Here is a 27,825-nt window from a genome sequence, read left to right as displayed (position 1 = left end):
CATGTGTCGCAAGTGGCCGACATGGAAGGCGAATGTGTGACCACACACTCTGGAAATACGACAGTCGATGATACATGCTGAGGTGCGTATTCAACTGGAGATACAATCTAGTGATATTGATAAAAAACAACTGAAAAAATTACACAAGGTCGAAAAATCGAAAAAATTGTTTATTCAGCTTGATTACTCGTGTCAATTGTGCAATGAGACTTGGTTCTTCTACAGAAGAAACTTCACGGTGCACTTGATCTTGGTTACAAAATAAAGAAACCTGCCATGAAATTAGCTCTTTTCAATGCTGGGAGTGCATTTTTGTCCTGATGAATGAACAGCCTGATTTTCAGATTTTTATAGTAACTGGAAACTTCTGGCATCCGACAGTTTTCCCGCCGTCTTGTACCTCGAACATGAGGTTGATAGTTCCATTCTGTAAAGACCGGTGCGAAATAAAGAGATTCAAATTTCGCGTGTTAAGGGCCAGAAGAAGTGAAGTTGAGTATAGTAGTACTGAATACAATTTCTTCGTGAGATGGCGTGTTTAGGGCAAGATTTCTGCATATTTACCTCAAATTATTGGTGGGGGGGGGGGGCGGGGGGGGGGGGGGGGGGAGGCCGCCGCGAAGATTCGTAGTAAGACTGTCAGGTACGGAAAGAAAGGGATACAATTTAGCTGGAAATCAATCCTGCAGAGACAGCGCTGGCCATGGGGAAGAAGGAAGAGGTGTCTCAACAAGGCCAGCCTAGAGCCAATAAATGAGCTGTGCTTAGAGTATTGGTACTCCGTTACTCGACATTGTTGTGGCCGCCGCCATTTTGGCTCGTATGCAGAGCAGACGCAACTGCCGATCGTCATAATTCAAAAGTGCGACTTCCTCATCAATAAATTTGGTGTTAGCAAGGTCATGTAATATTGCTCTGATCGGTCGCGAACTGTTTAAACATTTGTGGAGGGCGGAGAAACGTTTCCTGTGATTTCAGATAAAGCTTCAGATAACTGGCAACCATGATTTTCAGCCACAATATGGCCAAGTGTCGTTGCTCTCAAGCGTAGCTCATTTAGGGGCACTGGGCCAGCCAAGGCGGCAGAAGTTTCTCGGGCTCGACGTATTTCCCGGCAGGAGCACTGTCCGTTTAAGGAAAGTTAAACAGGACACGTAAACAGCAGCAAACAGCACGATTTTGCTTCTCTTTCCTAGGTGTCATCTCTTCTCTTTCCTTGTCTTCGGGAGATTGGGGACCGACAACAACAGCGGAGGTGGTGACGTCTGCTAGCAGAGCGCATAGTGGCTATCCCCATCTACATGATGAGCAAGCTGTAAGCCTCTGTTCAAGGACGCAAGCGGAAAGAAGCTTTCCTGCTGTCAAGTGTAAAAATGGTTTTCTTGATTTTCTAGATGAAAGCTAAAACCAGAATACTTTTATGCTGTGTTTCAGATTAGTAAAATGTGGAATTACTTATGTTAGCTTTTTGTGATATTTTAATTTTATGCTGTGCATGTTGCCTGTCGCATTGAATAAAAAATCTATTTCGTTTTTGAACCCCAAACTAGCCTTTGGATATGGGTTCAAACGCTCTATATTTTTGTGACCATATTATAAAATAAAGTATAAAAGAAAATGAACTGAATGAATAAAAAAAAGCGTACGAAAGCAGATTAGAGTACGGCATATGAAGGTGAAATTAAAAAAGCACTTCCTCTCTTCAGAGGAAGAAACTCGCCATCTGCCGTGTTCTGTTTGGACACCCCTTAAGGACTGACCAAACAAGACACTTCAAATGGCGTACAGCGACACAGCACAGTCATATAGCGTGCTGCAATCCGTTTTCATCCGTTTTTTTTTTTAATAAGGATGACCCTTTGTATTGTTGGTGTCCTTGACGTAGACCTGAGCGTGTTCATCACGTGAGTCCGGACAATCTATCACGCGCTCTGTTGGCTATCATCCCACACGGTTGTTGCGGTGTGAGCCTCCCGGAAACGGGAAAGGGAAAGATACGAGTACAGAACGTTATAATACGAGAGAAAAGAGGTGAAACCTCTTTGGCCGTCTCCCGTGGCAACGGCGGCCGCGGGATGAAAGGCCGCCGTCGCCACAGATAGACAGGTACACCATTGGTAGCTAGCGTGTGACGTCAATCATGACGAGGCCCGACGTCACAGAAGAGCGTAGCAGGCGAGGAGGATAGCCGCGCTATTTGTGTAGATGATGTCCAAACTGAAAGCGGAGGGGCGGACGGACACTTTCACTTATATGCTGGAGTTGTGCCGCTTCACGCCCGTTGACGGGCTCGTGCTTCGCGCAGCGCTCGCGGCCTCGAAAACATGCCCGAATAAGGACGGCTTCTGGAGTGCCTCCCGCAGGCCTCCTACTACCCTAGAGGCGTTGCGCCATCCCACGGCGTTTGTCAGAAGTCCGAGCGAGCCTTCGACACACTTTCTCCAAGGCGAGACCGCGCCGTTCAGACGCCTCTCTTCCACCGTGGTGTGTGTGGGCCCTTCATGCGACTTCAATAATGGTCATAGTTTCGAAGTATTTAAAAATAAAAACGAGCGCACTAATTTTCTAATATGCTCAATGCTGTAGTTGCTCAAGGTATCACATTAAGTGCGAAAAGTGCTTTATATAAATGTATTAATGACGGTGTCAGGAGTCTGTTGCTGGCTCCTCAAACACCGAGCAGAAGTATACAAACAAATTGAGGAATAATTGCGTGCGGAAGTCATGACTCCACCCTGGATAAACCATCAGCCTGGTCTAAAAGTCCCATGCATATATACATCAGAAGTGCATCTCTATGTTACGCGCTAAGTTAAATAAGGGTAATATTCAGCGTAACGGCATGTCTTGCGATTTTATCTTTTATCTAGCGAAGGCAAACCACAGTTAAATCTTTTTTAAACCTTTGTCTTGCATTGAAGCAGGCAGAAAAAGGGGAAGCTCGTTTTGCTATTTCTTAACACGAATGCCCTTTCCCGTTCGACATTCGTGACCTGGATTGTGTGGAATACTATTCTTATCTCAAATGGGCCTGGATGTGTACTGCCTAATTTCTATAGGTACGGATAATTAAATAAAATGTCAGACAGCCGTTAAATTTTTATTTATATATTTTTTTGATCGGAAGGACTTATTTAATGTGGAAATTTTCGGCAATTTTAGTTAACACTTGTAATTAAAAATGTATCATATCTCGCTGAAATATATTTAGTTGAAACATAGCTATATTTGGTGGGGTATAATTTATACTATACACCCGTAGAACGTTGAAATTCACGAAAATATGAGGCTGAAGGAAACATCGTCATGATAGCACGGTACCTGGTCTGCATTATAGGCGCAGCGCTTTTGGCGGGCAAGACCTTCGTGTCTTTTGCATTCTAACAGTAACTAGGTAGAAACATCCGCGTCGACATACCGTTTAACGATTATTGATTCAAATCCTCCGCAAATATCTTAATAAAAACCATTGTCTCACACCTTAGCAGAAGTGCTTGTATGCAGGCTACTCTGGGATACACTAGGAACATTTAATATTCTTTAAGTCGGTGAGGGCTTTATCACGCTCTTGGGGTCATGCAGGAATCAAAGAAAGAATAAAAACGCTTAGGGACAGAGACGGACAGCCGAGGTATTTCAACCAGTAACGAACATTTACTGATGTCTCCTTCAATATGTACCATCTCCCTCCCAACTTTTTAAACTAAAGGAGAAGATACATGAATCTTTCATCTTTTTCTTTAGTTTAAAAATGAGGGAGATAGTACGTAATAAAAGAGGAATCAGTGAATGTTCGTGCTAGTTGAAAGAACCGTGCTGTCTGTCCTCGCCCCTAAGTGTTTTTATTCTTTCTTTGATTCTTGGGCTTTCACCAACCCGCTCTTTGTTCTTAGTCATTCAAGCTCAGGGGCTTCTCGGTCTATAAAACAACATGCCGTCTGAACGAGACAGCTCTCGCCGTCTACATTTCCAAGACTAATTTAAAATAAAAGTCAATGACCGGTATTTTAAGTGCACCGGGGTGTGCCACGCATACAGACACTTCTGAGAGTAGCTCTCGTGAGAAAATTGCTATTTACGCCCCCGTGTGAATCAATCTTCGGTTTTGGAATGCCTTCGGTACAACGCAGCGTTGAAAGCCCCCCCACTAAACCTAGCTGCCTGGTATAGGGTGTCACAAATGCTCAAATACACAAAGTAACAGTACGTACATCTTTTTATTTAACGGGAATACTTCCCATACTACTTAATGGCGTCAGGACACGAAAAATATGGGCGTACACTACTTATAAAATGGAATGCTCATGGGTTACTTAGTGCGTATATGCACTACATTTCGCGATTGCTAGAACTCTAGTAATTGCAATGATACGTTTACGGATGTTGATCATTTTCATCTGGCGACCAGGCAACACTGGCAGAATTCTGACGTCGGTGCCTAAGTTAGTTGCACCATGGTGTTCATAAACCAGGTGACCATAATCGCGGAATGAACGTTCTCTCATTCTAGGCTCACTCACGCCCCAATGGCAACCTGGCTGACCCGCTAAGATACTTCGGTTCTTCGGCCTCGGCCCGTGACCTCGGCACGCCGGAGAGGTTTTAACGTAAAAAAAGTTCCAAATGTCTCGCCAAGTTTTTTTTTTGCGGTGGAATGTAGGAATGTAGAGGAGAAACAACAGCGGTTACGTTGTTTTCCGGTTCCGACAACTCCTACGCGAAGGGAGGCAAGGAAACGTAATGCCGCGCGCGATGGCTGGGCTCCGTCGGACGGGATGGTTTTGTTTGCGGACCACTTCACAACTGAGTACGCTCGAGATCTTCGCGGCGACGGCGAGTTTGTCCGCGAAGATCTCGCCGTCGTCGCTGTAGCTTGTTGGCAGCAGGTCGAAGTCAAAATGACCAGCTTCCAACATTTCTAGATAACACTCACTCTCATCGCTGCTGCGATCAGTGTCGAAGGCGCCGGCGAAGCGAGCGATATCGTGGACGCCATCGTCTCGAAACCGTGTGCTCGAAACGAGAAAGGTAAATGAGGAAGCTGAAGCGTGAGACACCGAGATAGCCAAGTCTGCGAGTGCGTGCCAGAAGACGCCGTGCTGCGAGGGACGGTGGGTGAAGTACGTTACCGACCCACAAAACCAACCCGCCTTCCGAATGGGGTGGATGAGAGCGCCTCGTGAATACATCGATTTATCCGCGAAACTATCACGTCATCTGAAAAACAAAATAAATTTAGCAAAATTATAGGACCATGCAATTGGTTATAGCGTATTGTTATCTCATTTTTATTTTTGGCGCGTCCTAACCCCTTCAATATCTGTTAAGTTTCATAAAACGCTCAACGAGATGTTTATGCTGTTTTATTTCGAATGAATTGCAACACTTCAGCGTTAGCGTTGACATACGGGTGAAAAAACTGGGTAAATTGGGCCGAAGGACGACGCTGGTATCTCATTGTGCGATTCTGCAAAATGTAAGCGCAAAAAAAAAAAAAAAAAAAAAAACAGCAACAGAGACGTGCTTTTCTTTCTGAAACTTTTTTTCAGTACGGGAGTGCCCACTACCGCTCCTGCGGTGGAAGAAGCAAAAGTACGTACGCGAGCTGTTCTGCAGAGGCACAAAAAGACTATAAAAGCTCGAGCTTATGTGTATATACATATATGCCTGTATTAAACTCACAAAATATGGTTTATCATTCTTTTTTTAAGGCTGCGCACAATTGTGGCAGGTCTGTGGTGTACCATTTGAAAAATTGCGCCAAAGGGAATTTTCTGAGAAGCCTTATTTGCTATGTTCGCTTGTCACGCTTTTATTTTACGGCGGTAGCGTTGGTGTTCTTTCTATGCAAAACAAAACTAATCTTCGACCGCAAAACCCTACTCTACGGCGGAGGAACTGCGTCCCCTCTCGCCGTCGTTCCTGCTGCATCTTCCGGAGGGTACGTGGGTACATCCATGTACCCTCGTACCCTCCGGAGACGCACACCCACTCCCTTCCTCCTCCGCCCATCCCCTGCCTCCCCATCCCTCCTGTAGCCCTCATTGCAAAATACCCTAATTGTCGCGCTATGTGGACATGCTCCCCGCCTCCCCAGTGCCGCCGCCCAGCGGCCCAGATTCCACTCTCGAGTGCTTTTCGCGCCTCTAGAGAACAGCTCGTGTACGTACTTTCGCTTCTTCCACCGTAGGAGCGGCCATAGGCGTCCCCGTACCACAAAAAAAAAAAGAAAAAAAAAAAAACTCAGTAAAAAAAAAATGCACGTCTTTGTTTTTTTTTTTTTTAACACTTGCAACATCTTTTACCATCGTGCTGCCAAAGCACATATCGATTCACACTGGTCTCCTACAGGATTCCATTGAAATCAAAGCATTAAATGAAAACATTGTGCAGCACACTTGCGGAAGGAAAATCTCCTTCAACATGCCTTTTCACTGCGCAGCAGCAACCGCTGTCAACCGCAGCACATTTTCTGTGGTCGTTTGGAGTTTCTGTACTGCACGAACTGGGACTATACTTACCCCAAGAAAAGACTTCGCAAGTTCGGGAAGTTCACCACTAAGGGACTTTGTGTAGGAATTTGGTTCGATGGGGCACTCGTTGTTCCACAAGGACCCGAGCGTTTTTTCGACAATGCTAGTTCCGCCACACATGTCATACGTGCTGGAACAGGACGTAAATTATTGAGAGAAAAAGAGACGTAAGTCACTGATAACCACGCAGTTAAAATGGCGGTGCAACGATTTTTAACGTTTAACCAATTAACTGCGGAAGTCAATCTGCCTCACCCATGGAACGAAGAACAGAAAACCGTCTTTTCTTGCGAGAAGTAGTTTTTACGTAAAAAATGAAACAAATCGAAGATCAAAGTGTCTCTCACCTCTCCACGTCGCCTTACGAGTGACGTACTCTGGGGGATCACGTGGTTTCCCTTTGGGATCTCTCTTTAGACACCCCAGCCGCTTCCTCCGCGATTATCGACTTTTCAAGTATTAGCATCGTCGAAGGTCGCGGCGGTCGATCGACACAAAAGACGGTTCGCCACCGGGCTGACGGCGAGTGTAGCAGCTGAGGGGAACAGGTTTTGTTCACTTCCGCGTATCCCCAGAGTACGTTACAGATCGATCAGTTCCGTTAACCACCACAAGCGGTTGCAGATCGACAAATATTTTGTTTTCTTCTTTGCAATTACGCACCGGAATAGCAGTTTTTCGGGGCAAGGTGACGCGTTTTTGGTCACTTCTGCTTGAATAAACAATATAAAAAATACAAATCGCCAATTCTTTCAACACTAAAATCGTTGCACTGCCCCTTTCAAGTTACTATACGGCTTGCAAGTTCCTCTGCTCCTTACGCACCCTACGGGTTCTCTACATTGCCCTTTGATTGGCGTACTCCTCCTTGTGCTCCGATGCGCCGAAGACGCATTTTGGAACACTTGCTAGCCGTATAGTCGGTGACAGGTTAAAAGGTCAGGAAAATCTTCCAGCTCTTTCTGCTTCAGCGAAACAAAAGCTGGAGAGGAGGCGACCTTCTCTTCAGCGTTCGCTTTGCTAATATAGAAAGAGATGGGATCAGCTTCCCGTGAAATCTTCTCCTGTCACCAACTACTCACTTGTGAAACTCCCACAGAGAAGCGAACCCCTCCCCCTCTCCTACCTCCCCCTTTCCCCCCAAAGGCCACCCCCGTCGTTCGAAGCGCCACCCAGAGGCTGTAGTTCAAAACTGCATTCTTTGGAGACGCTCAATAAGACCTAGAAGACAAGGGCTGCGCCTCTCCCCACCAAACATCTTCACTCAATTGGTCTAAATAGCGCCGCCATAGCTTGCGTCAGCATCGCCGCCCGCGCGTCTCGCAGTATCTCACAGAAAGCGCGACGCTATGTGGAGCGCAAATTCGTCTGCTTTTTGCACAGTGGGTTGCGATGATATCAGAACTCCAAACTCTTATTGGCAGATAAAAAAATATATAGTGGATAGACCCTAAGTCATCTAGTACATATTGAAGTCTACCCAATACCCTTCCAATCAAAGCCAATCAGAACTCAGCGTCGTTCTGACGTCACCGCAACTCCAGTGCAAGAAGCAGATGACTTGCTCTCAGCATAGCACCTGGCGACGCCAATACGAACGCGTCTGGTGCGTTGCGGCTTGTCGAGCTTCGACGTTTTAGCTCTTTGGGGCGGGTTGAAGACCCACTAACGATGACATCACACGCAGGCCTTGTCTTTTAGATGCCGTTGAGACATTCAGTGTAGCGCCATTTGGGCGCTGTGCTTCAAAACCAGTGTAAATATAGGTACCCCAGCACCCGTATTCAAAATGATGGCAGGTCGACCGACTGGAGGCGGACCTTCGGGGTAAATGGGTTTACTGGCCGTGGAAGCAGCCTCTCTGGACATTTCCGTAACCGAGTGGATTTATACTTTCTTTCGCCTTAAGTCCGAGCACAGCCGACGCTACGAGTTGGCAGGACCAATGGAACAGCGTAAAAAGTGCAACGTCATGCCTAGACTATTTTTTTAGAGCGCAGCACTTAAGCGCCCGTTTTGAGCAGCGTCGGCGCCTTCGTAACCGCGGGCGTTGCATTATGGGACGTCATAGTTTCTCCGCTAAATTTAGTGGGCAAACCGAATTGGTGTTCAGGTCACGCGACGTCAATTTCCCCGCTAAATTTAGCGGGGAAATTTTCGCTCAGTTTAGCGGGAAATCTAGCGAAGATTTCCCGCTAAATGGGAGGCGAGGAGGAGGGGAGGGTACGGAGGGGCAGGAGAGGCATACCCTCCCCTCCGAACCCTCCCCTTCTCCTCCTTAAGAACTGCGCTCCAATTTCACGTTACAGAAAATTGTGAACGGTTTTATTTTTTTTTACTTCCTCGCAGTCATGATTGTCCCAAGCTATACTTTAGCATCTCCTATATCCTGACGTTCGGCGCAGTGAACGCAGTGTAGTACAGAACGAGGGCCTTTCATTGGCCGGCAAGTAGGAACCCGATATCTGCGACCAATCAGTATTGTGTTCGCTACGCTACGCTGTGTTTGCTGCGCTCGACGTCTGAGTATCGATTAACACACTGCTTATAAACAAGACCGCGCTTGCCCACACTGCACTCTAAAAGAATCCCTTCCGTCTTTTTTCCCGCACAACAAACGAAGAGCCAATCACCGGAACTTACGGAGGCAGCTCAGCGAATGAGGATCAGAAACATGATTAAATCAAAAGACACAGTCAGAGTTGTGACATTAAGCAATGCAAGCGTGACGTTTTGCATTGCTTAATGTCACAACTCAGATTGTGGTTTTTCGTCTAAACATCTGTTTCGGCATAGTGACAAGTCATTCGCTGAGCTGCCTCCCTAAGTTGCGCTGATTGGCTCTCCGAGTGTTGTGCGTGAAAGTGGACGCACAGACTTTTTTAGAGGGGGTCTGGGCACTGCGCGGGTGCAGAAACCAGATTCGCGCAAATCCAAGCATCTGCGCATGCCCAGTATCGACAGCAGCGCCACCGCAGTGGTGTGACGTCGGAGGGTTGAGTTGGTCAAAGCCTTTTGTTTTACCTCTGGACGCTGAAGACGCCACGAGCTGATGGACCATTCAAATAGCGTCAATAGCTCACCAAACATAGTGCTTGTTGTGTTTTTTTACGCGTTCTATCATTGCTGGACCAATCATGTATGGGAAGACCCAGTGGCTCGCGTATTTGACGGTGTTTTATTGGCATCATCTCCTTTTAACGTCGTCTAGCAGGAATTTCCACGCCTGGTTTTACTAATTGTAAGTCATGGCACGGTCGAAGGGTAAAAGACGCGCAAGCGCATGCACACAGACTAAAATCAGATTGTCACGGGCGGTGCATTTTCTGAATCTAATGGAATTTGACGCGAAGAGAAAACCTAAACAGGTTGAAGGCCAGTTCACACACTTGCGACTGCGTACGACCGCGAGTGCCTTCTTAGGATCTTTTACGGGTGCAGAGGCGTATATAGAAAGAGTTCGGCCAGTTTATGATTTCGCCGCCCTAACGCCCCCCTCCCAAATGAGCCAATCAGCCGGCGGCGCAGAGCGAAAGGCGTGAGCGCGAGCGCGTGAGCGCGAAACGCGTGAATTCCCGCCTGCTCCCAAAAGAGCGGAGAAGGCAGCCATTTTCATTCATTCGCCCGGTGGAATGCTTAGGATCGGCCCCTAAATTTCAGGTATTTCCATTAAATTGCTGGCCCCGGCAAGAAAGTGATATACTGTTATTCTTCGGTGGGTTAAAGAGCTAACATATGAAGTTTTCTCGATGTCTGACCGCAAACTTTTATGCAGGCGAAAAGGGAGTCAGCCCGCAGCAGACGACGCGTAGCTTTAGCAGTGCTCTGTACGGAAAGCGTGTCGCATCAAAATGGCGCTCGTCTCCTCCTTTGCTCCCTCTTTCCTCTCTCGCTCCTTTGGCGCTCTTCTTCACTTTTCTCCTCTCCGGCGCCTTCGTCGCCACACCCACTGGCCAGACTCTCCCCATATACAGCTCTGTACGGGTGAAAACACTGACGCCATCTATCCGGTGACTGTGGCGTTTTCGTATTTTCCAATCTTTATGGCGCGTCATTTTTTTTTTCTTTTTTTGCTTGACAAACTTTTGTTACTTGTAGAAACGACAATTTTTCGTAGTATCCGTACATTTCATCACGAAAATACCGCAAAACCTTTGCTCTAGAGAAATGCAGTTCTAGTGTAAGAGGTCGCAAGACCTCGGTCCGAAGCCGATGCAAGTGTGCGTGGACGGGCCTTTATACTTGGGACCGCGTTGGGCGTTACGCGGGCCCTCGAAGCCCATCCATTGGGGTGCGACTGCCACGTCACTTTTTTGGGAGGCGTAGAGACTCGCGGGACGCCTCGTCTCGCGATATGTTTACGGGTTATGATTATACAGCTCGTGGCGCCCTCCCCGTCCCATTGCAGACTACAACGAAATACAGCCCACAGCATCTGTATGACATGGCGCATTTGCTCGTTTGATTCTATGAGTCAGCGGGGCTTCAGTTCGGAGTTTCGGCTTAGAGTAGCCAATCTGTTTATGGGCCCCGCGTAAGTTTGGAAACGATGAAAAAAAAAAAAGTCGTCATTGGACAGGAATATTTTAACGATGCAATATATCGAAATAGATATATCACCATGCTATGCAATATATACGTACCAAGAGCCGATCAAATTAAATAAGCAGCCTATTTCTTGCCCGTTGTTTTTGGTCGCGGTTACCGTGAGTTGAGGACTGCTCTTTAATTCTTGGGTAATGTCCAACGTGAAATCCACAGTCATGGTCTGTCCCAGCACAGCATTTGTGAGTTTAAGGTCGCTAAGCTTGAAGCCTTGAACATCTGCAAGGCAAATTCAGTCGGGTGATATTGCATAGTTGGGCAAACTTGCATGTGCGACCGGATCGAAATTAAACACCTTGGATACTCTGAACCCGCGAGCAAATATAAAGCTTGTTCTTTCTTTCTTTGTACGCCTTAGGTTTTAGTTTAACATATCTATAGTCGGTGATAGGGTAAGAGTTCAGGGCGAGGTAAAGAGCGGCTGGAGAGGATGATTCAGGCGAAATGCTGGATCGAAGAGGATGTTTCCTCCTCCTCTCTCGAGCAATCCATGTGCTTCCTTCTCCCCGGCCTTACTTTCCCTCGCCGTGAGCTCTTAACCTGTAACCAAGTATAGACTAAAACGCTCGTGAATGTAAATAACTAGTAGCGAGCTTATTTGTCAAGTTCGAGTATCTAACATTAGACATACAATCTCAGCTCGTTATGATTTGTAACCATTTCTTCGAGGTAGGCCAAAGTAGTGGTTATACCTAAAAAAAAATACTTTTGAATACAATATGCTTTTGAGTTTTAGTGTCAAATTTAAGATCTTCACAAACCAAGACAGCAAAATTCAACTGTACAAGGGCGAAAACCGTTTCTCCCTGTATTGACCCGATTGACCTAATAATATGAATCCGATCAGGCGAAGGCGCGATATTCGGAAGTTACGTGATCACACCTAGGGCTTTTCGTGCTTTGCTGTCTCTTTGAAAGCGTAGCTTTTGGTGTTCGTTTCCTTCTTAACTTCGGTACGGTGTGCTTTGCAGGGTCTAAACCCGCCACTAAATAAAGGTGACGAGAGTTCGTTTTTCAGGTGAAATTTTCTTTAAAATATCGCGAATTTTCGTTTTGCTTTTATTATGGTCGCAAATAATTTGTCTTCCGAAAGTAAAAATTTTTTAGAAATAATGCGTGTTTTTTTATTATGAACATTATTATTATCGTTTAATGTTATCCATCTATTCGGAAACCTTCTGCGGGAAGAAACAATCGCGTGCTCTTTTGTAAGAATAAAGGATATACCCAAGAATATAACCAATCTTTCTTTTTCCGCCTTAGCACTACGACAGTGCATTCTATTCGGAATATAGTTGAGTTGGCCGGTAACACAACAGGCCAACAGCTGAAGTATGTAACCTATTATAGAAGTGGAAACAAAATCATATGTGTTTGGTGTCTTCTTGTTATTAGATGCTCATAATAGATGACCCCTATTGCAATGCTCCTTCCCAAAGAACTTGGATAGATAAGCGTCTTGAACTTCCATTATGCGTGGCAAGAGGTAGGGCCACACAACGTTGAGACGTAGGAATTTTTTTTTTTTCGCATTTCAAACACTTTACGCCTGTTGCGCAAGTGTTTCTAGTCTTGTTCACTCTAAAAAAAAGTCTGTGCGTCTGCTTCCACGCACAACAATCGGAGAGCCAATCAGCGCAACTTAGGGAGGCAGCTCAGCGAATGACAATGCCGAACCATATGTTTAGACCAAAAAACGCAGTCTGAGTTGTGACATTAAGCAATGCAAGCGTGACGTTTTGCATTGCCTAATTTCACAACTCAGACTGCGTTTTTTGCTCTAAACAGATGTTTGCGCATCGTCATTTGCTGTAAGTTGCGTTGATTGGCTCTCCGAGTGTTGTGCGTGAAAGTAGACGCACAGATATTTTTTAGTGTTGTTGTGTCCCTCTATCTGGTGCGTATACAATATTCAAAGAAAAATAACTTAAATCATTTTAGAAATAAATATAATGGGCCATTTTTTATTATTTCGCCATGCAGTAAGTCCCGCCAGGGTCCCAGCAGTTGTGAACACAGGGCTCAATGGAAAAGACGAACTTCTAACCGGCGAACCAAAACGGTGGTGAAAAAATTGTTTGAGATCGCACTAATTATTTACATAAAATGCATTCAAGTGTTTCGCTTTCTATAGTCATTTGAACGAGTGAGCGGGTTTTGACCTAAGGTTTTCATTTTTTCGCACGCTTTAATCCCTAGAGTGACATTTCTCGCCTAAATGCTTGTGAGCGTTTTGTCGTTCAGTTGCGTGGAGTGTCACAAACGTGCTTACCCGAGCAAGGTGTGAGCTCCGGAGTCTCAATTGAAGCCGAGCAGAATCCGGCCAGAGCCAACAGTGTGCCGACGTGGACAAAGACCATGGTGTGCTCGGTTGAAGGGGCTCGACGTCAAACACCGTACTAGATGAGACCAGACTGGTATCGCATTTATACGCATAAATTGAGACTGCAGAAAAAAAGCATTAATAAAGAAAAGAAAATACACGAGAGGCATTCTGTAGCGGTATTAAATCTGGAAAAACTAGTCACGGTGCACTTTACGATATTATATTTTTTCATGGCTGCCGCAACATAGTAGACCGGAAAAACAGGTCAAAGTACCAAGGGGCACAAACAGGATGCAGCCAAGGCTAGGACCGAAATCTAAAATTAATAACCGGATGAATGCGAATGAAAGGCTGAAATGTGAATAGTGAAATGTTGACTCGGTATCAATTCGCAGAAATACATCCTGGCAATGATAGAAAGTTAAGTGATTTATTTGCTTTTGTTAGAACCTGCGAAATCCAATTCATATTCTTTATTTTTTCTTCAAAAATAAAGGAAGGGATCGAGAGAAAAAAACCCGCTAAATTGCTCACAGTTATCGGTAAAAAATAACATTGACTTTACAGGGCGCAAGAAAACAGAGCACATATCATTCATAACTTGTCATGATGTCTTGGTGCGATCACGCATGCTTCAGCGAATTATGTTCAGCTTGAACCATGGTAGTCTTGGAAAACCCTGTTCTATGGGCGTTACTGTCGGGCGCGTGCGACCCTTTATTTTTTCGACTTCTGAATGATCCGCCGCAACACACCGTAAGCGCAGCTACGTTCGAATGTTGAGCGCATCCGTTTATATTTCCTGGGGTTGCGCCCCGGCGCGCTGCGCGTCGGCGCGCATTGTACCGCAAGCAACTGGTTCCTGCCGGAGTGACGCCGTTCCGCACGAAATGGATTCCTTAGGACGACGTCTTCACGGACCAATAAATGTCTACCCTCATAAACGCTACCAATCTGAAGAATAGCGAAAATGCAGAAAAAAAGGAGAAGATACTTTACAAAGCCTTAAAATTACGGCATTTAGCTACAGGCGTTCTATTCCTTCTATATTCGAATTGACTACGAGGTAACTGACCAGTACTAAAGAGTATTCTGCAGTTTTTGTTTTTAAAATAATTTAAAACATACGAATGTGCTATTTGAGCAATCAACAGGAAAAGATAAAGCAATGACGCTCGTGTGGGTCGGAGTTCCAATTTATATAAAATAAGAAAAGGTAGTTTTGATTCTCTCTTTTCCCTGTGCTGTGGGTAGGTTGGTAGACCCTAAGTCAACGTGGAAGTATTTTAGTAACGTCGAATGGCAAGGCTCTAGATGGAAGTTGTCGAAGGAAAAAATCATGAAAGTAAAAACGTCCCTTGCCACGTGTAATTTATGCTTGAATCAGAAGGGTACACGCAGTGGAGGATTCAGAGGCGGATCCGGATGTCCTGACCCCCCTCGGGAAATACCTGCATCCGCCCCTGCGTACATACATTATGGTAAATCTTGCGTGTGTAACTAAAAGGTAACATTTTACAATTACAATTACTTTTGGTTAAAAATATTCGGTTTGATTTACCTGAATATACTTAACAAGAAAAGTAACTCCCCGTTACATAAAAAAAAATTCTTTACATTACCGATTGCTTGAGATTTTTCAAAGGACAGATTTTCTCGTGGTTGAAAACTTCCATTTCGTACTTATTTTTTTAAATTAGAGACACCGGATTACAATTCACTCGTGTTATTAATACACTAACTTTTGTAGATCATCCTCCTGACGGTTTCTTGGTTCGAGAATATTTAGTAGAAAACTTACAGAAACAAAGCGTGCCATTAGCGAGAGGAGGGGAAATTGGCAAGGGTTACAAGTAATTTTCGTACTTCCAAATGTAATCGGATTACTTTTGCGGTTACTTTCTGATAAAAAGTAATCAAACGATTACAAAATAACGTTAAGCAGTAATCGATTACAAGTAATTTGATGAGTTTTAATGAGCACGTGCCGTACAAGTCTGATTCCGGTTTACATCATGCTTACTGAAGAGAAACCATGCAACACCGAAGCATGGTCTGCAAACATCACCTTGTTATTTTTAATGTGACCTCGTATTCCTTCTCAGGTTCCACATTGCCTTAAAAGGGCACTGACGCGGAAACAAAAAAAAAAAGTTTACTTTTAAAAGTCATAAATTGGACACTTCATTTTTTTTTTAATTTTCCACGAAAAATGTTTTTCTTTTTTTTGCAAAATATTTACGCCGTTAGACGCAATTTAGGTGGATATCACGGGCCTAAGCCCCTCCCACAGATCACTGGCCCCGACCATCACTACTGGATTTCTTTTCTTTTCTTTTCTTTATTATTCTTTTCTTATTCTTTTTTTAAATACACAATCGTAGCTTGGACCCATAGCCGTGGAGGCTAGTCGCGGGTCCAACATTAGAAATAACCTCTACAATGCGGCAGGCAAACAAAACAAATGTACGCACATATCAAAGTATTCACAAAACAATATACATACTAATTGAGAAAAAAAATATATAGGGCATGATATTGAACTTAATCATTGGCTCGCAATTTAATTAAATACTTCTTTAAGGATGGCAATATATTGGGTTTACATTTGATGTCGGTAGGGATATCATTCCATACCAGGGCACCGTTGAATTCAATAAGGCTTTCTCCATAAACATTTCCACAAGATGGCAAATTAAACAGATTATTTGTTGCAGCTCTCGTATTCCGTGGCTTGGCTGCGTGGGCCAACACGCTCGCAAGCCTAGTGTCTCCCTGTCACGACGGCCGGTGGGTCTAGTTTCGCGTATCACACCGCCTGCTAGCCGTGCGAGCAGACGCGCGGCACAGCCACTAATCTTTATGTCTATCTACTGGATCACGGTTGACCAGCTCCGCCTATGGACGGGAATGCGGCCATGGTCGGCCATCTTTTTAGTAGAGTTATATTATCTCTAGCCATCATAGTAATATGGCGGACACAGCTGTGGCGGCAGGCTGCTATAAAAATAGCCGTGGGTCTAGTAGACTGTACCGTGGGTGATAGTTCTTGCTTGAAGTTGTTTGACGAATCAGATTCTCGAAACCCGGCGTGAACGGTAGCCCCATCTTTGAGGCACCGGGGGAAACCAGCGCAGCTCGCATCGAAAGCAGACGCACTCTTAGAAAAAGGGGTATCCACAGTCCTCCCGAAAGGGAGGAACGGTCTTGTAACCTATGTTCCTACAGAAAGGAAGAAACTTTCGTCCCTAAAGCAGGGGAGCAAAAGTTCCTCCGTCGCCTGCATCTCATTATAGCGGCCCTGAATCGAGCACATCGAGCTCAATAAGGCCTATTGAGGACGCTACGTCTCTTGCACAGGGCGAGAGGAGGAGCAAATAAGAGCGTAACAGGAGCTTTCCGCGCACTGTGCTTATTTCTGAAGGCAGGTCCCCCCCACAGGCAAAGAGTCTTCCGTTTTAAAAATGGTTACTCAGTCTTCTCGTCGTCAGCACTGCGATGTTAAACGGAGACCACCGATGCCCAGTTACGTCGCGCACGTTACGTCTTACCTTTGCTATTCCTCGAGTCACAATGCCTTCGTAAACTGCAAATCACGGAGTGGTAAACCATTCGTGATACCGAAAGCCGCTCTAAAAAGAGCGAATTCGAAGCAGTTGTTCCACGATAACCATTGCGCTGAACTTTTGCCGAATCGAAAATTCGGCGACGATTCTTGGGACTCAGCAAAGTCGAACTTTTGCCGAACCTTTCTCAAGATTCGGCAATGAATTGTATTTGACTGGAGTCTGCGGCTTTCCCCTTTGCATCGGGTGATCAACAGTAATTGATACTGGATCTAGCCTGGTCAGTCGTGCCTCCCGCGACTTCCGCTTCCGCTTGGTGTTCCGTTGGTCGGCTGCAGTCCCTCCGCCGATGTGTCTCTCTCCACCAGACCTCTAGCCGCCTTTTCGTCACCTCTTTCGCCGGCCGAACGTTCTTTTGTTCTTCCTCTCCTTGCTCTTCACCGATACGGAACCCCAGTGCTACTGGTAGCACCGTCGCACTGGGGACCGGTACAATCTGCTGGCAATGCAGCACCAGATGCTCCGTCGCCTCGTCGGTCTGCCCGCAGATTGTGCACGTCCTCTCCTGTACTTCCGTGAACCTGGCTCTCCACACCCGGGTCCGTAATGTACCCATGCGGGCGTCTGCGAGGAGTCCACTTCTTGTCGAGCTGTCGTACCAGGGCTCTTTCCTTATGGCCTCCTTCTCTGCGTAGTACATCACGTGGGACGGCTTCCCCGCCGCTCCCGTTCTCCACCTCTCCGTTTCCACTGCTCTGATGCCCTCGCTGATTACCACTGGGCCCACCCGGGTCTCGCACGCTGACTCCAGCCAGATCGATTCGAATCCATAGTGGTCCCGCAGCCTTCGGAGGCGGTGCATCCATTTGGAGCCTCTTTCCTGGTATAGCATGTAGCGCAGGGTGCGGTGGGCCCAATTCCTATCCGGGAGTCTGTGCACTCTCATCTCGTACAGTGCCTTGGCACTGGCTTCTCTGGCTTCAAAGGACGACCAGCCTAGGTCCCCCTGGATACCTTCGTTGGGTGCTGTTTTTGAGACTGCCAAGGCAATCCTTCCCACATTTTTCTGTCTTCTCTCCAGGAATTCTCTTGTTTGCGACGAGGGGACAAGCACGCCATTCGCGTACGTGAGTCCCAAAACGATGGCCATGTACCACAGTCCCCGCACCATTTCGAACCTGTTGAAGGTGCAGGTCGTCTTCTTCGCCAGGACTCCTTTCCCCCTTATCGCTTCTAGTCTCTTCTCCCGTACATGGGCCTTCAGGTAGTTGGACTCCGCAGTCAGGGTCGCTCCCAAGCAACCCTGTCGGGGTTTTGTCTTATCAATTTCCCTCCCTGCGGGTGCCACCGTTGTTCCTGTGGTTCTTGATTCCGTCTATCTCGATCTCCCCAGACTAAGCCCGCACATTTGCTCTGGTTGAAACGGAGTCTAAGGTGCGTGTTAAGCTCCACACAGATGTCCCGAAGCATTTGGAGGTCCTCCGGCAAGTCGGCAAGGAGCACCAGATCATCTGCGTACATGAGCGCCGGTACACTCTGTTGCTTCCAGGCTCCCTCCATCCTGTACGATAGGTCGAAGCCCACATCTGACTACTTCAGTGCTTTCTCCAACGGTGCTACATACAACATAAAGAACAAGGGGGATAGTGGGCATCCCTGCCTGAGACCTCTGGGTACTGGTAGACGTTTGGTCATGTGGTCCTCCCACTCAATCCGCACCAAGACCCCAGCATACAGTGCCTGCAGCAGATTCACATCTGCCTCGTTTATTCCGAGCCCTCGTAGTCGACTCCAGAGTATGTTCCGGCCCACCGTGTCGTATTCCCCGGAGATATCCAGGAACGCTGCGTAAAGTGGTCTGCCCCCCTAGGCTGCCACTTCGATGCACTGTGTTACCTCAAATAGGTTGTCTTCTATGCATCTTCCTGTTCGAAAACTGTTACGCAGCTCTCCCAGCACTTCAGTTTCCTCGGCCCATTTCTGCAGTCTTGTTCTGATTATCTGAATGCACATTCTCTAGAGTACTGATGTGATGCTGATTGGGCGGTAGTTACCGAGTTCAGTCTTTTCGCCTTTTTCCTTGCACAAGAACCTCATTCTTGTTTTTTTCCATGTCTCCGGTACTTGGGCATCCCCGAGGATCTCTGTGAGGTTTTCGGCCACCATTGCTCGCATTATCGGTCCCCGACCCTGAATGGGTGACATGGGGATCCCGCCGCTTCCCAGTGCAGTCTTTGCGTCCACCCTCCGTGCCGCTCTTGCAGCTCCCCATCTGTGGGGCTTACCCTAAGCACCGTCAACGGTTTTTATTGTCCAGATCAGAGATTTTCTGATCTCCCTGTGTCTGCTCTGCCCAGTGGCGGCCGTTTCAGGGGGGGGGGGGGGGCAAAACGCATGCCTTGCCCCCCCACTCTGAGAACTGGGGGGGCAAGTGCCCCCCTTGCCCCCCCGGTTGGTACGCCCATGACTACCTCGTTGCATTGCTGGAGAGGTCAAATGAAATCACGTCATCCAGAGTGTACTGCATCATTTGTCACTTGCGCAGTGGACTGCGTAAATTGTCGATCTTGTTCTTGAAGCAGAAAATAATGAAGAGAACCAAACTCACAAGGGCTCACAAATGCACTGTTATTGTGTTGCCTACTGCGCACCTCGCCATAACCGCTGATTGTACTACAATGTACGATGGTAACCACACGACCGCATGGCGTCCATTAGCAATGTGTGACCCCGTCGCGTTCTCGCGCGTGCGCAAGCATTCGACAAATTTTTACTGAATTATTGCCGAACTTTTGAAGGAAAGTGCCAAACTTTACCGAATCTGAAGTTCGGCAGATTTGATCAATCACTAACGGTAACCCGAAATTATCGCGAGGCGTGAGAGTAGGGTAAATCGCTCGCCACCAGATGGCAGGGTCAAGCTGGGTAATTGTAAGTAGCTAGGCTAGGTGGCGCTAAATACCGCACACTTCATGTTCTGAATATATACATTGAGCGCTCTGCATACACGGCATATACAAACATCAATACAAAAGCACACTAGCCCGATCACTATGTTTGTGCTCTGCGTTTCCGCCTTTTATACTGTTCGTTTTGAAGGTACGAATTTTCTCGGTGACCACCTAAACGATAAAAAAATATTCCCAGCACTTTAATATTTTTCCAGCAATGTCACACCTCTGAGCGCATTTTGAACGGCTCAGGGGATGCATCTCTTAGTAAAAAATGAACGCTCACGCGGTATCTATTTGAAAGCCATTAAATCAAGCCGCTTCAATGCGGTTCCAAGCCATGTGTTGGCTTCTCCACTCGGCACGTCGTAACCTGTACTTCTATTGTAATTCTTTTTTTTCTATTTGTGCGGTTCGTGCGCGGCTGCATTTGCTGTCTTGAATTAATCTGTGTAGAGGGGGTATTCATATAGGAAGAAGCGAAGCTTCATGGGCAGAGAAATCGCTTTTCGATCAACTTGAATGCAATCCAAGCCGCGACTTTTGGCAGGTGTTAAGTGTACGGAGCTATGCTGCGGCGAGCTCGAAAACTTCTAGCGCTCATCCCAGCGCGCCACTTGGAGGGCAGGAACCTTAGTATATTTAAACAGCAGAATAAAGGATAGCTTTTTTTTTTCTCGATTTTACCTACCATTCTCTCTTAGTGCTAAAATTCCAAACTGTATATATACGTACTTTTCGTCATATTTTCATACTGTTCACTCCTTTGCCCACAGCGCGATCGCTCTTGGGGAGGAGACAACAGCCACATTGGCCACTGTACGATAGAAGCTACGGTTCAGACCAGCGTTACAACATGACTATCCGCAGGTCGACCGATTGCATCGTAATTTTTCAAGCGGTCTTAAACACTTCAATGCAAATCGAAATGTCAAACTGGGACCTCCCCCCCCCCTGATTACCACGGCCCGACCGGCGGCATTAATGCCCGGTAGCTTACGTCATATCATCCTGTTGTTACACCACTGATACGCGCAAACGTATTGACATCGGCGATATTTCCAGTCTTCTGTTCACAACGCACAGCACTGCCATTGCGATGTGCCTGCTATGTTGCTGACACGCAGAAATACAGAGCCACGTTGATTGCCAGTTGGCACTCGGCATCGGTAAATTGAACCCAACTCAGCACAGAAGGCACCTGGCAGCAAAACCTGCCCGTCTTGGACGCAGTTTCCGCGATTTCCATGGCGTCGTTAACATCGACACATCGGTCTGCGTGGTCCTTGTGGTCCCCGTGGTTCCGCGTGGTTTCCGCAATCCGGAGAGGACCATCTTCGCCGCTGCTGGCACTGCTCCGGAACTTCGCTGTTTCTAGCGGCTTCGATTGCTCGTTTGATAAAATTCGAGGTAAAAACGTCGATGCAACCGAAATGTTCTGCACATCTGGACTGTGAGACGGAATTACAGGCGGCCTTCGCTGTCGCTGAAGCTCTATCAACTCAACAAAATCGATTAAAAAACGTGCGCAACGTGCTCGAAAAACGACCCGAAGGAAAAATCCATCAATGTAACCCTGTTTGGCAGTCAATGTTTTCTAGTGGACCGCTGACTGTGCCTGACTGTACGTCAAGAATGTCTGATTGGCCAACAAGTTACTCTGACCGACAGTCAAACTCCAGTCAGACCCCGCTTGTCGGCTTTCTGATGGTTTCCTGGTGGCAGTCGGCCGCCGCGAAATGCCATCAGGATGTCTTGGTGGTGATTCTGACGGTACATCGATTGTCTCTGACTGTACGTCAGAAAGCTTTGACGTGCTGACAGACGTACGGTCAAAGGACGTAAAGTTCGTTCGGATACCACTATTTCGTCAAATCTACGAATACGAAAAGTAATCTATGCACGAGAAAACGATTTCGGGACGCGAGCCCATAAAACCGCTGACGTTAGAGATATGACACGCAACCGACCGACAACCTTGATCAGAAGCCCGCCGAAGCGCCGAACACGACACTTCGCACTTCGCTTCGCCCATAGAGGCTTCGCCGAGCTTTCATGAACGATCGCTCTCGACTCGTTTTGTTTGCCCGTTCGCTCCAACCTGTCGATCCTGCCCGGGCTCTACAATGTCTTATGTTTTAGTAGAATTTCTACTCGACAAGACCCAGCCTGTTGTGAGTTCTGACGATGTAAGGGACTTTAGCGGTGTAGTTGAAGACGACAGGGTGTACCAGGTCTACTGGGCAGGTGATGCGCGAACAAAAGGATCGTTCTACGACGCGAAAGTACTCTACATGGCAGGTGAGTAGAACTGAAGTACGGCGAGTGATGTACGAGTGCCTTGCTTAACATGCTGACGGCTTAACTGCATTTGCAGCCAAAGCATTTCGTATAAAACAAATAGTCAAATCCAGTTTCTCTAACGGTGGCGTAGCATAGCGGTTAAGGTGTCCGATTTGTACGCATGTGGTCGCGGGTTCGATGCGCGGTAATGCTGCTTTTTTTTTTTCTCGAACATTTTGTTTCATTGAGGCATTTGGCGATATTTATGAGTGCGTATAGCTTTACTCTTATATAAATGCTGCCCTTGTTGATGAAATTCCCTTGGCAGTGGCAGTCAGACGTCATCTGATGGACCATCAGATGACGTCTGATGGTCCATCACGTTCCACCAAAGCTGCTGACTGGCAGTCAGTGTCCCAAATTACGCAGCTTGATGGAATTTTCAATAGGGGAAAATGAAAGAAGATTAAGCGGGAGGGCGGAAGCTTTCTCCCGTCTGCCTGGAGAAGGAGAAAAACGTCTCGTTCCTCCCTTTTTTTTGTGTCCGCTTGGGGGCGCTTCAGTAGAAGGGAGGAAAGTGCGCCGTTGCTACCTTTTTCCTCCATTTTTTCTTAAAGAATGGGTGCTCCGTCACGTTTAAGTTTTTTAATCGGCGTTCTAACGCTTGCAAATAGTGGTTCGATGTATAAACACCCGATATAATGATCACAGCGCATCATGTAATGCACGCCTTCGATCACAACGTACAAGCTTCAATATTTCTACTTTTTTGTATCTCTCCCATAGACTCACGTGTATTGCCTGGTGTAAAGCATTGGCCACCGGTGGTGCCAGCGACGGGCTCCCGATCCGTAATCCAGACTACTACAATAGATACCAGTGGTGTAAGCACCGGGAGGGGCTTGGTGGGCTGCAGCCTCCACCTTTTCCACCTAAAGTCCGTCTAACGGCGTAAACCGTTTTTTTTTTTTGTGGGGAATTTGAGAATATTCGGGACTTTAAAACACGTATTTTTCCCCCTTTTAAATTTTTTCTTTTCATTTTAGTGCTTTTTTTAGAGGGGCACAAATGTAGATGCTGCTATCGTATGTTTTTGATTCTACGGGCCCTAAGCATCCTAAACATCCAAAAATTCCAATCTCGCCATGCCAACAGTTTTATTAAAATCATGGTGAATGGTCGAAACATAGCCCTTTAGCCGCTCAGAAATTGACATGTCCGTACCTTTCACCACGTTTTTAATAAAAAAAAAAAAATCGGCGTCGCATAATGTTAGTCTTAGAATTTTACAGCGGAGCTGTTAAGGGCTAGTTCCCCCAGTTTCATGTCCATGGACAAATAAATCTCGATACAACCCTCTGGACAGCTACCGCCATCTATGAGCAACGGCGGCAATCATACAACCTGCAAGCAGGTTGTCTGGTTGCCGCCGTCGCTCATCGATGGCGGGACATAGCGCCAGCTCCTCTGCTCTTCTTTCTTCACTAGAGTGCAAGGGCGGAAAGTTTTTTATGACGCTTATGGCCCGTAGAATCAGTAATGACCAAGAACAGACGATAGCAGAATCTTTTCTAAAGGCTCTTTTAGGGTCTTCTGAGAGGTTTGAGAGGCCCGTGATAGTTTGATCAAGAGGTCTGTAAGCTTGGAACCAGTAAAGATGTTTCCGGGAAAGCACGTGACCCTTCAGAACCCCAAAGCGCTAACGCATTGAAAAAACAGTTGGACAACTCTGTCCATCAACCCGAGGGAGGCATGTTTTCGGCGACCCTGCCACATTAAGGCAACAGCAACTTTTGAGAAACATGGTTTTGTCACCCGGTAACTATGTTCGCTGATTTGTTGTCCGACAGCCAGAGAACATCCTGTCACACCGTACTGGCGGCGCAGCCAAAGTGGGGAACATTCCGCCATTTAGAGTGTTTACCTTCGTTCGTGTGCGGCGCGGCGGCGCTAAAAATGTGACTACAAAGTGTTAGTGGGTTTAAAGGGCCGGGAATTAGCACGAACCGGCATCAACCAGTGACCGGACTAGGAAACTTGACAAGGGTGTATTTTTCACTCGTTATTAACGCGACAAAGCATAATCGTTCGTGACGCAAAACATACCGCGTCGGTGTCGACGTCGGTGTCGATGTTGGCGCTGGTGGGACAAAAAAAATCCCATAATGCAAAGCGCGCCACCACGTGTGACGTCACACGTGGCTGTGACGTCATGACCCTATTGATGCGCTAAATTTGGCGAAAAACTTTTCCCCTGAATTTAGTGGAAAATTCGCTCGCCATATTTGGCGAGAAATTTCTAATGAAAATACATGACGCTACTGAATGAACCACAGACACACACTTGCACGCCTTGGGAACGAGGGCGGGTTTAATAGGGAGTTTTCGCAGATCGTTTTCGGCGTCCCGCAATGCTCTGCGCATCCCGCTACGGTGCGTGAAACTTTTGAGTCAAGGCCATCGACGCGCAGGCGCAGTAGCGTGTTCTTCGTTGCGCAGGGCTTAGTGGAGGGGGGAACGCGGTCTGCGACAACTCCATAATAGGGAGCTTTCGTAGACCGCGTTTCCCCCTTCCCTAAGCCCTCCGCAACGAAGAAGCCTCTACTGCGCCTGCGCGCGGATGACCTTGACTGTAGAGTTCCTAGTATCGTAGCGCGTTGCGGAGAGCGTTGCGGGACGCCGAATACAATCTACGAAAACTCGCCAATGAGAAGGTTTTGCGAACGGGACCCGATAACGCTAGCACGTCCCACTTTTAAGGGCGAATCTTAAGCATCTACCAAGTATTTTTATCAGGATGTTTTTCATTCGCTAACGAAGCATGCTAGTCCTACCAAAGAAGATGAGATCGCTGCTATTTGTTCGTGATTTACGCCACCGTAGTAAGTGTTTCTGTCCAGCGCTGTCTGTCATATAATTCCTTTTTCTAGTGTTAAGTTGAATTAGCACAGGTATTGTACCCCAAACGCGTTTTTTGTTGGATAGTGCTGAGCTGAACTGACTGCGACACCGACACGATCGGCCTTCATATCGATCGGTGCAATAAATGTTTTTGTAACGGTGTGAAATCGTCACAAACGATCGGTGCGGGATCGATCGGCCTTTGACGCCTGCTATGTGATCGCTTAATCCCCCACAACCCTCTAGGTATTTTCGAAACAATTCAGGTGTCTGGCAGCGGCTGTGTTCAAGTTCCAAGCATCAACAACCATGCTCAGAACGGTCGTTTTCGTGCTTCGATTTCTTAATCGCTCGCTTTCGTGGATAATCTTTATTTGCATTTTATTAATGGCTCATTAGGCGTGCCATTCTATTTCAGTAGCAGTAATGTGAGCCGGTATTTTGGGCAATTCTAATTCCAACAACCGTCCGAACATTCATTTCGATCATTTCGACAATCGCTCCCCGTAATTAAGCAGTAAAAACACTCATCAAGTTATTTTAGCGACAAGACAGCCTTAAATATTATTAAATAGCGTTTTCCAACCCTTAGTTTTGTAAGTTCATGAAAAGATAAAAAAATAAAAATAAACACGTTTGTCGGGTAAGAGGGCGACCGGGAGCAAAAGTGCCCAACTGCTGAGATGAACATGTCGTGTTGCTGTCGTTGCTGTGTTTCATCAATGTGACGAGGCCTTGATGGTGCTAGATTGTGGTCCCAGTGCCCACTGTTTGTCTGCCTCATAAATGTCACCCACAGTTGAAACGCAGAGTGCGAAGTGTCCCGAGCACCTTAAGTATCGTTTCGCAGCCAATCAGATTGCGGGAATAGGTGATAAGCACGCCCAAGCACCAATCACGAAGGAAGGATCGTGAACACAAGAAACCACGCCCTGCGTATCCTAGGTTGTTAGTAACTATAGGAGAAGGAACTAGCGCCATCTTTGAGCAAACAAAACAAATTCCTCTTCGTGTTTGAGGTAATTCCAGGCATTTGATTCAATCAAATATTTACCAGATTAAACGAAGATTTCGTTCTCATATTCTGAGACCGGCGCACCATCAAAACTTAAGGAATGAAGGTGTACGGATGATGTATAAACTACAGCTATGTGAAATCTGTACATAATAAGTGAGACGTCACTACGTTCAATAGGAAACAATAACCGAATACTTAATGTTTACGGGAGGCCAAATGGCGTCTCAGCTTTGAAAACAATTTCGAACACAAAAACAGTGATTGTTGGTATCTGGTAATGTGAACCTGTGAACGCTCTTCTGGGCATTCACATTACCGAGAACATTATATCAAACGAATGAAAAACAAAATATATAATAAAATAATGTCCTCAAAATCGCTTTGCTGCGTTATGAATGAAAAAAAAGTAAAAAAGAAACAGCCCCATGTAACCTTTAAATTATCGCTTTTTCTCGGGAGTGCCGCGGGGTTGTAGTTAGAACTACAGGTCGAGGCACTGAGGCTCACAAACAGCACGCAGCCAGGGTAACAGCTGCGGTTCTAAAACTTTCCACTTGTCGGTCTTCTTCGTTGGAGAGCGTACGTATTCGACGGAAAGTTCTAACTGTGACAAATGAACCGCTGACTCAAAATTAACTGTTGTGCTAGTTGGCTACACATTGTATAAACATTCAAAAGCGCAAACACCAAGGAAAAGAAGAGGGGACAGGACAGAGCGCTGTTTTTCATTCGCAGACATACACCCTGTCCGTGATGGCGATTGGAGTGATTTATTTGTTTTTGTTTTTTGCGCGATCATGCCTCCCATAGAAATCATACTAAAATAACGCTGAATTGTTTTAATATTATACGTAGAGATGACACCGAGTCTGCATGGTTTGACTTAACAGATAATATTATATATTTGTCTACTATCTAGTTATACGATATATGTTATATGCCAAAGCACGTTTGAAAATGTGCACTACTTTTTTAAGAAATATCAAGGAGTCCGAGATGAACTTACGGATAGTATGAAACTTACAACGAGTTTCAAAATGAGTGAAGTCTCTAGTTACCTTCTTTATGGTTTAGTCTTACCCATAGGCGTAGACTACGGGGGGGCATTGGGGCTCGTGCCCCCCCCCCCCCCCTTCCCATTTTCTGGGCCATGATTCTTACGGAGACGCTGTTTACGTGCCATGTAACGAGCTTCAAGTAGTGGCATGCAAACAAAATAACGCACACAGCAACGGACACACGGCAATATATATACGCTGTAAAATGTACCCTCTAAAATAAACTACTAATAATTGCCGCTGTAAAAAAAACTTGCGCGGAAAAGCACCCCCCCCCCCTCCTCCCGGAAACCTTCTTAGCCTGCCCCCCCTCCTCCCCCCCCCCCCCCCCCCCCCCCCCCCCCCCGGGAAAATGGAAAGTCTACGCCGCTGGTCTTACTCGTATACTCACATTGAAAATTGTCCATAGGAATATCACCGACGTGAAGGCCACTGTAATGACCAGGCAGGGCTACTTTTTAATGACTAAACCCGCATACATTCTCACTACTAAAACAACAGGCGCGCGACATGATATAGTTACGGGTATTCGAAACAGAAACTATTTATAGGGTTATTTCGGCTATGCGAACGCTCTTTGGGGA

General features: G+C 46.4%; 1 protein-coding gene across 1 annotated transcript; it reads right to left on the bottom strand.

Annotated features, from left to right (window-relative positions):
- Nucleotides 1-151: 151 nt before the first annotated feature.
- On the bottom strand, nt 152-13,502 carry LOC115321020. The gene is made up of 4 exons (XM_029981259.4): nt 13,411-13,502; nt 11,177-11,357; nt 6,522-6,663; nt 152-427 (listed from the first exon to the last, which is right to left on the bottom strand). The coding sequence occupies exons 1-4, from the start codon at nt 13,496-13,498 to the stop codon at nt 341-343; spliced, it is 498 nt and encodes a 165-aa protein (XP_029837119.2). The 5' UTR covers nt 13,499-13,502; the 3' UTR covers nt 152-340.
- Nucleotides 13,503-27,825: the final 14,323 nt, after the last annotated feature.

This window comes from Ixodes scapularis, unplaced genomic scaffold (genome assembly GCF_016920785.2).
Source record: "Ixodes scapularis isolate PalLabHiFi unplaced genomic scaffold, ASM1692078v2 ptg000683l_1___fragment_2___debris__unscaffolded, whole genome shotgun sequence".
Taxonomy (NCBI): Eukaryota; Metazoa; Arthropoda; class Arachnida; order Ixodida; family Ixodidae; genus Ixodes; species Ixodes scapularis.
This window is presented reverse-complemented; position numbering and strand designations above follow the sequence as displayed.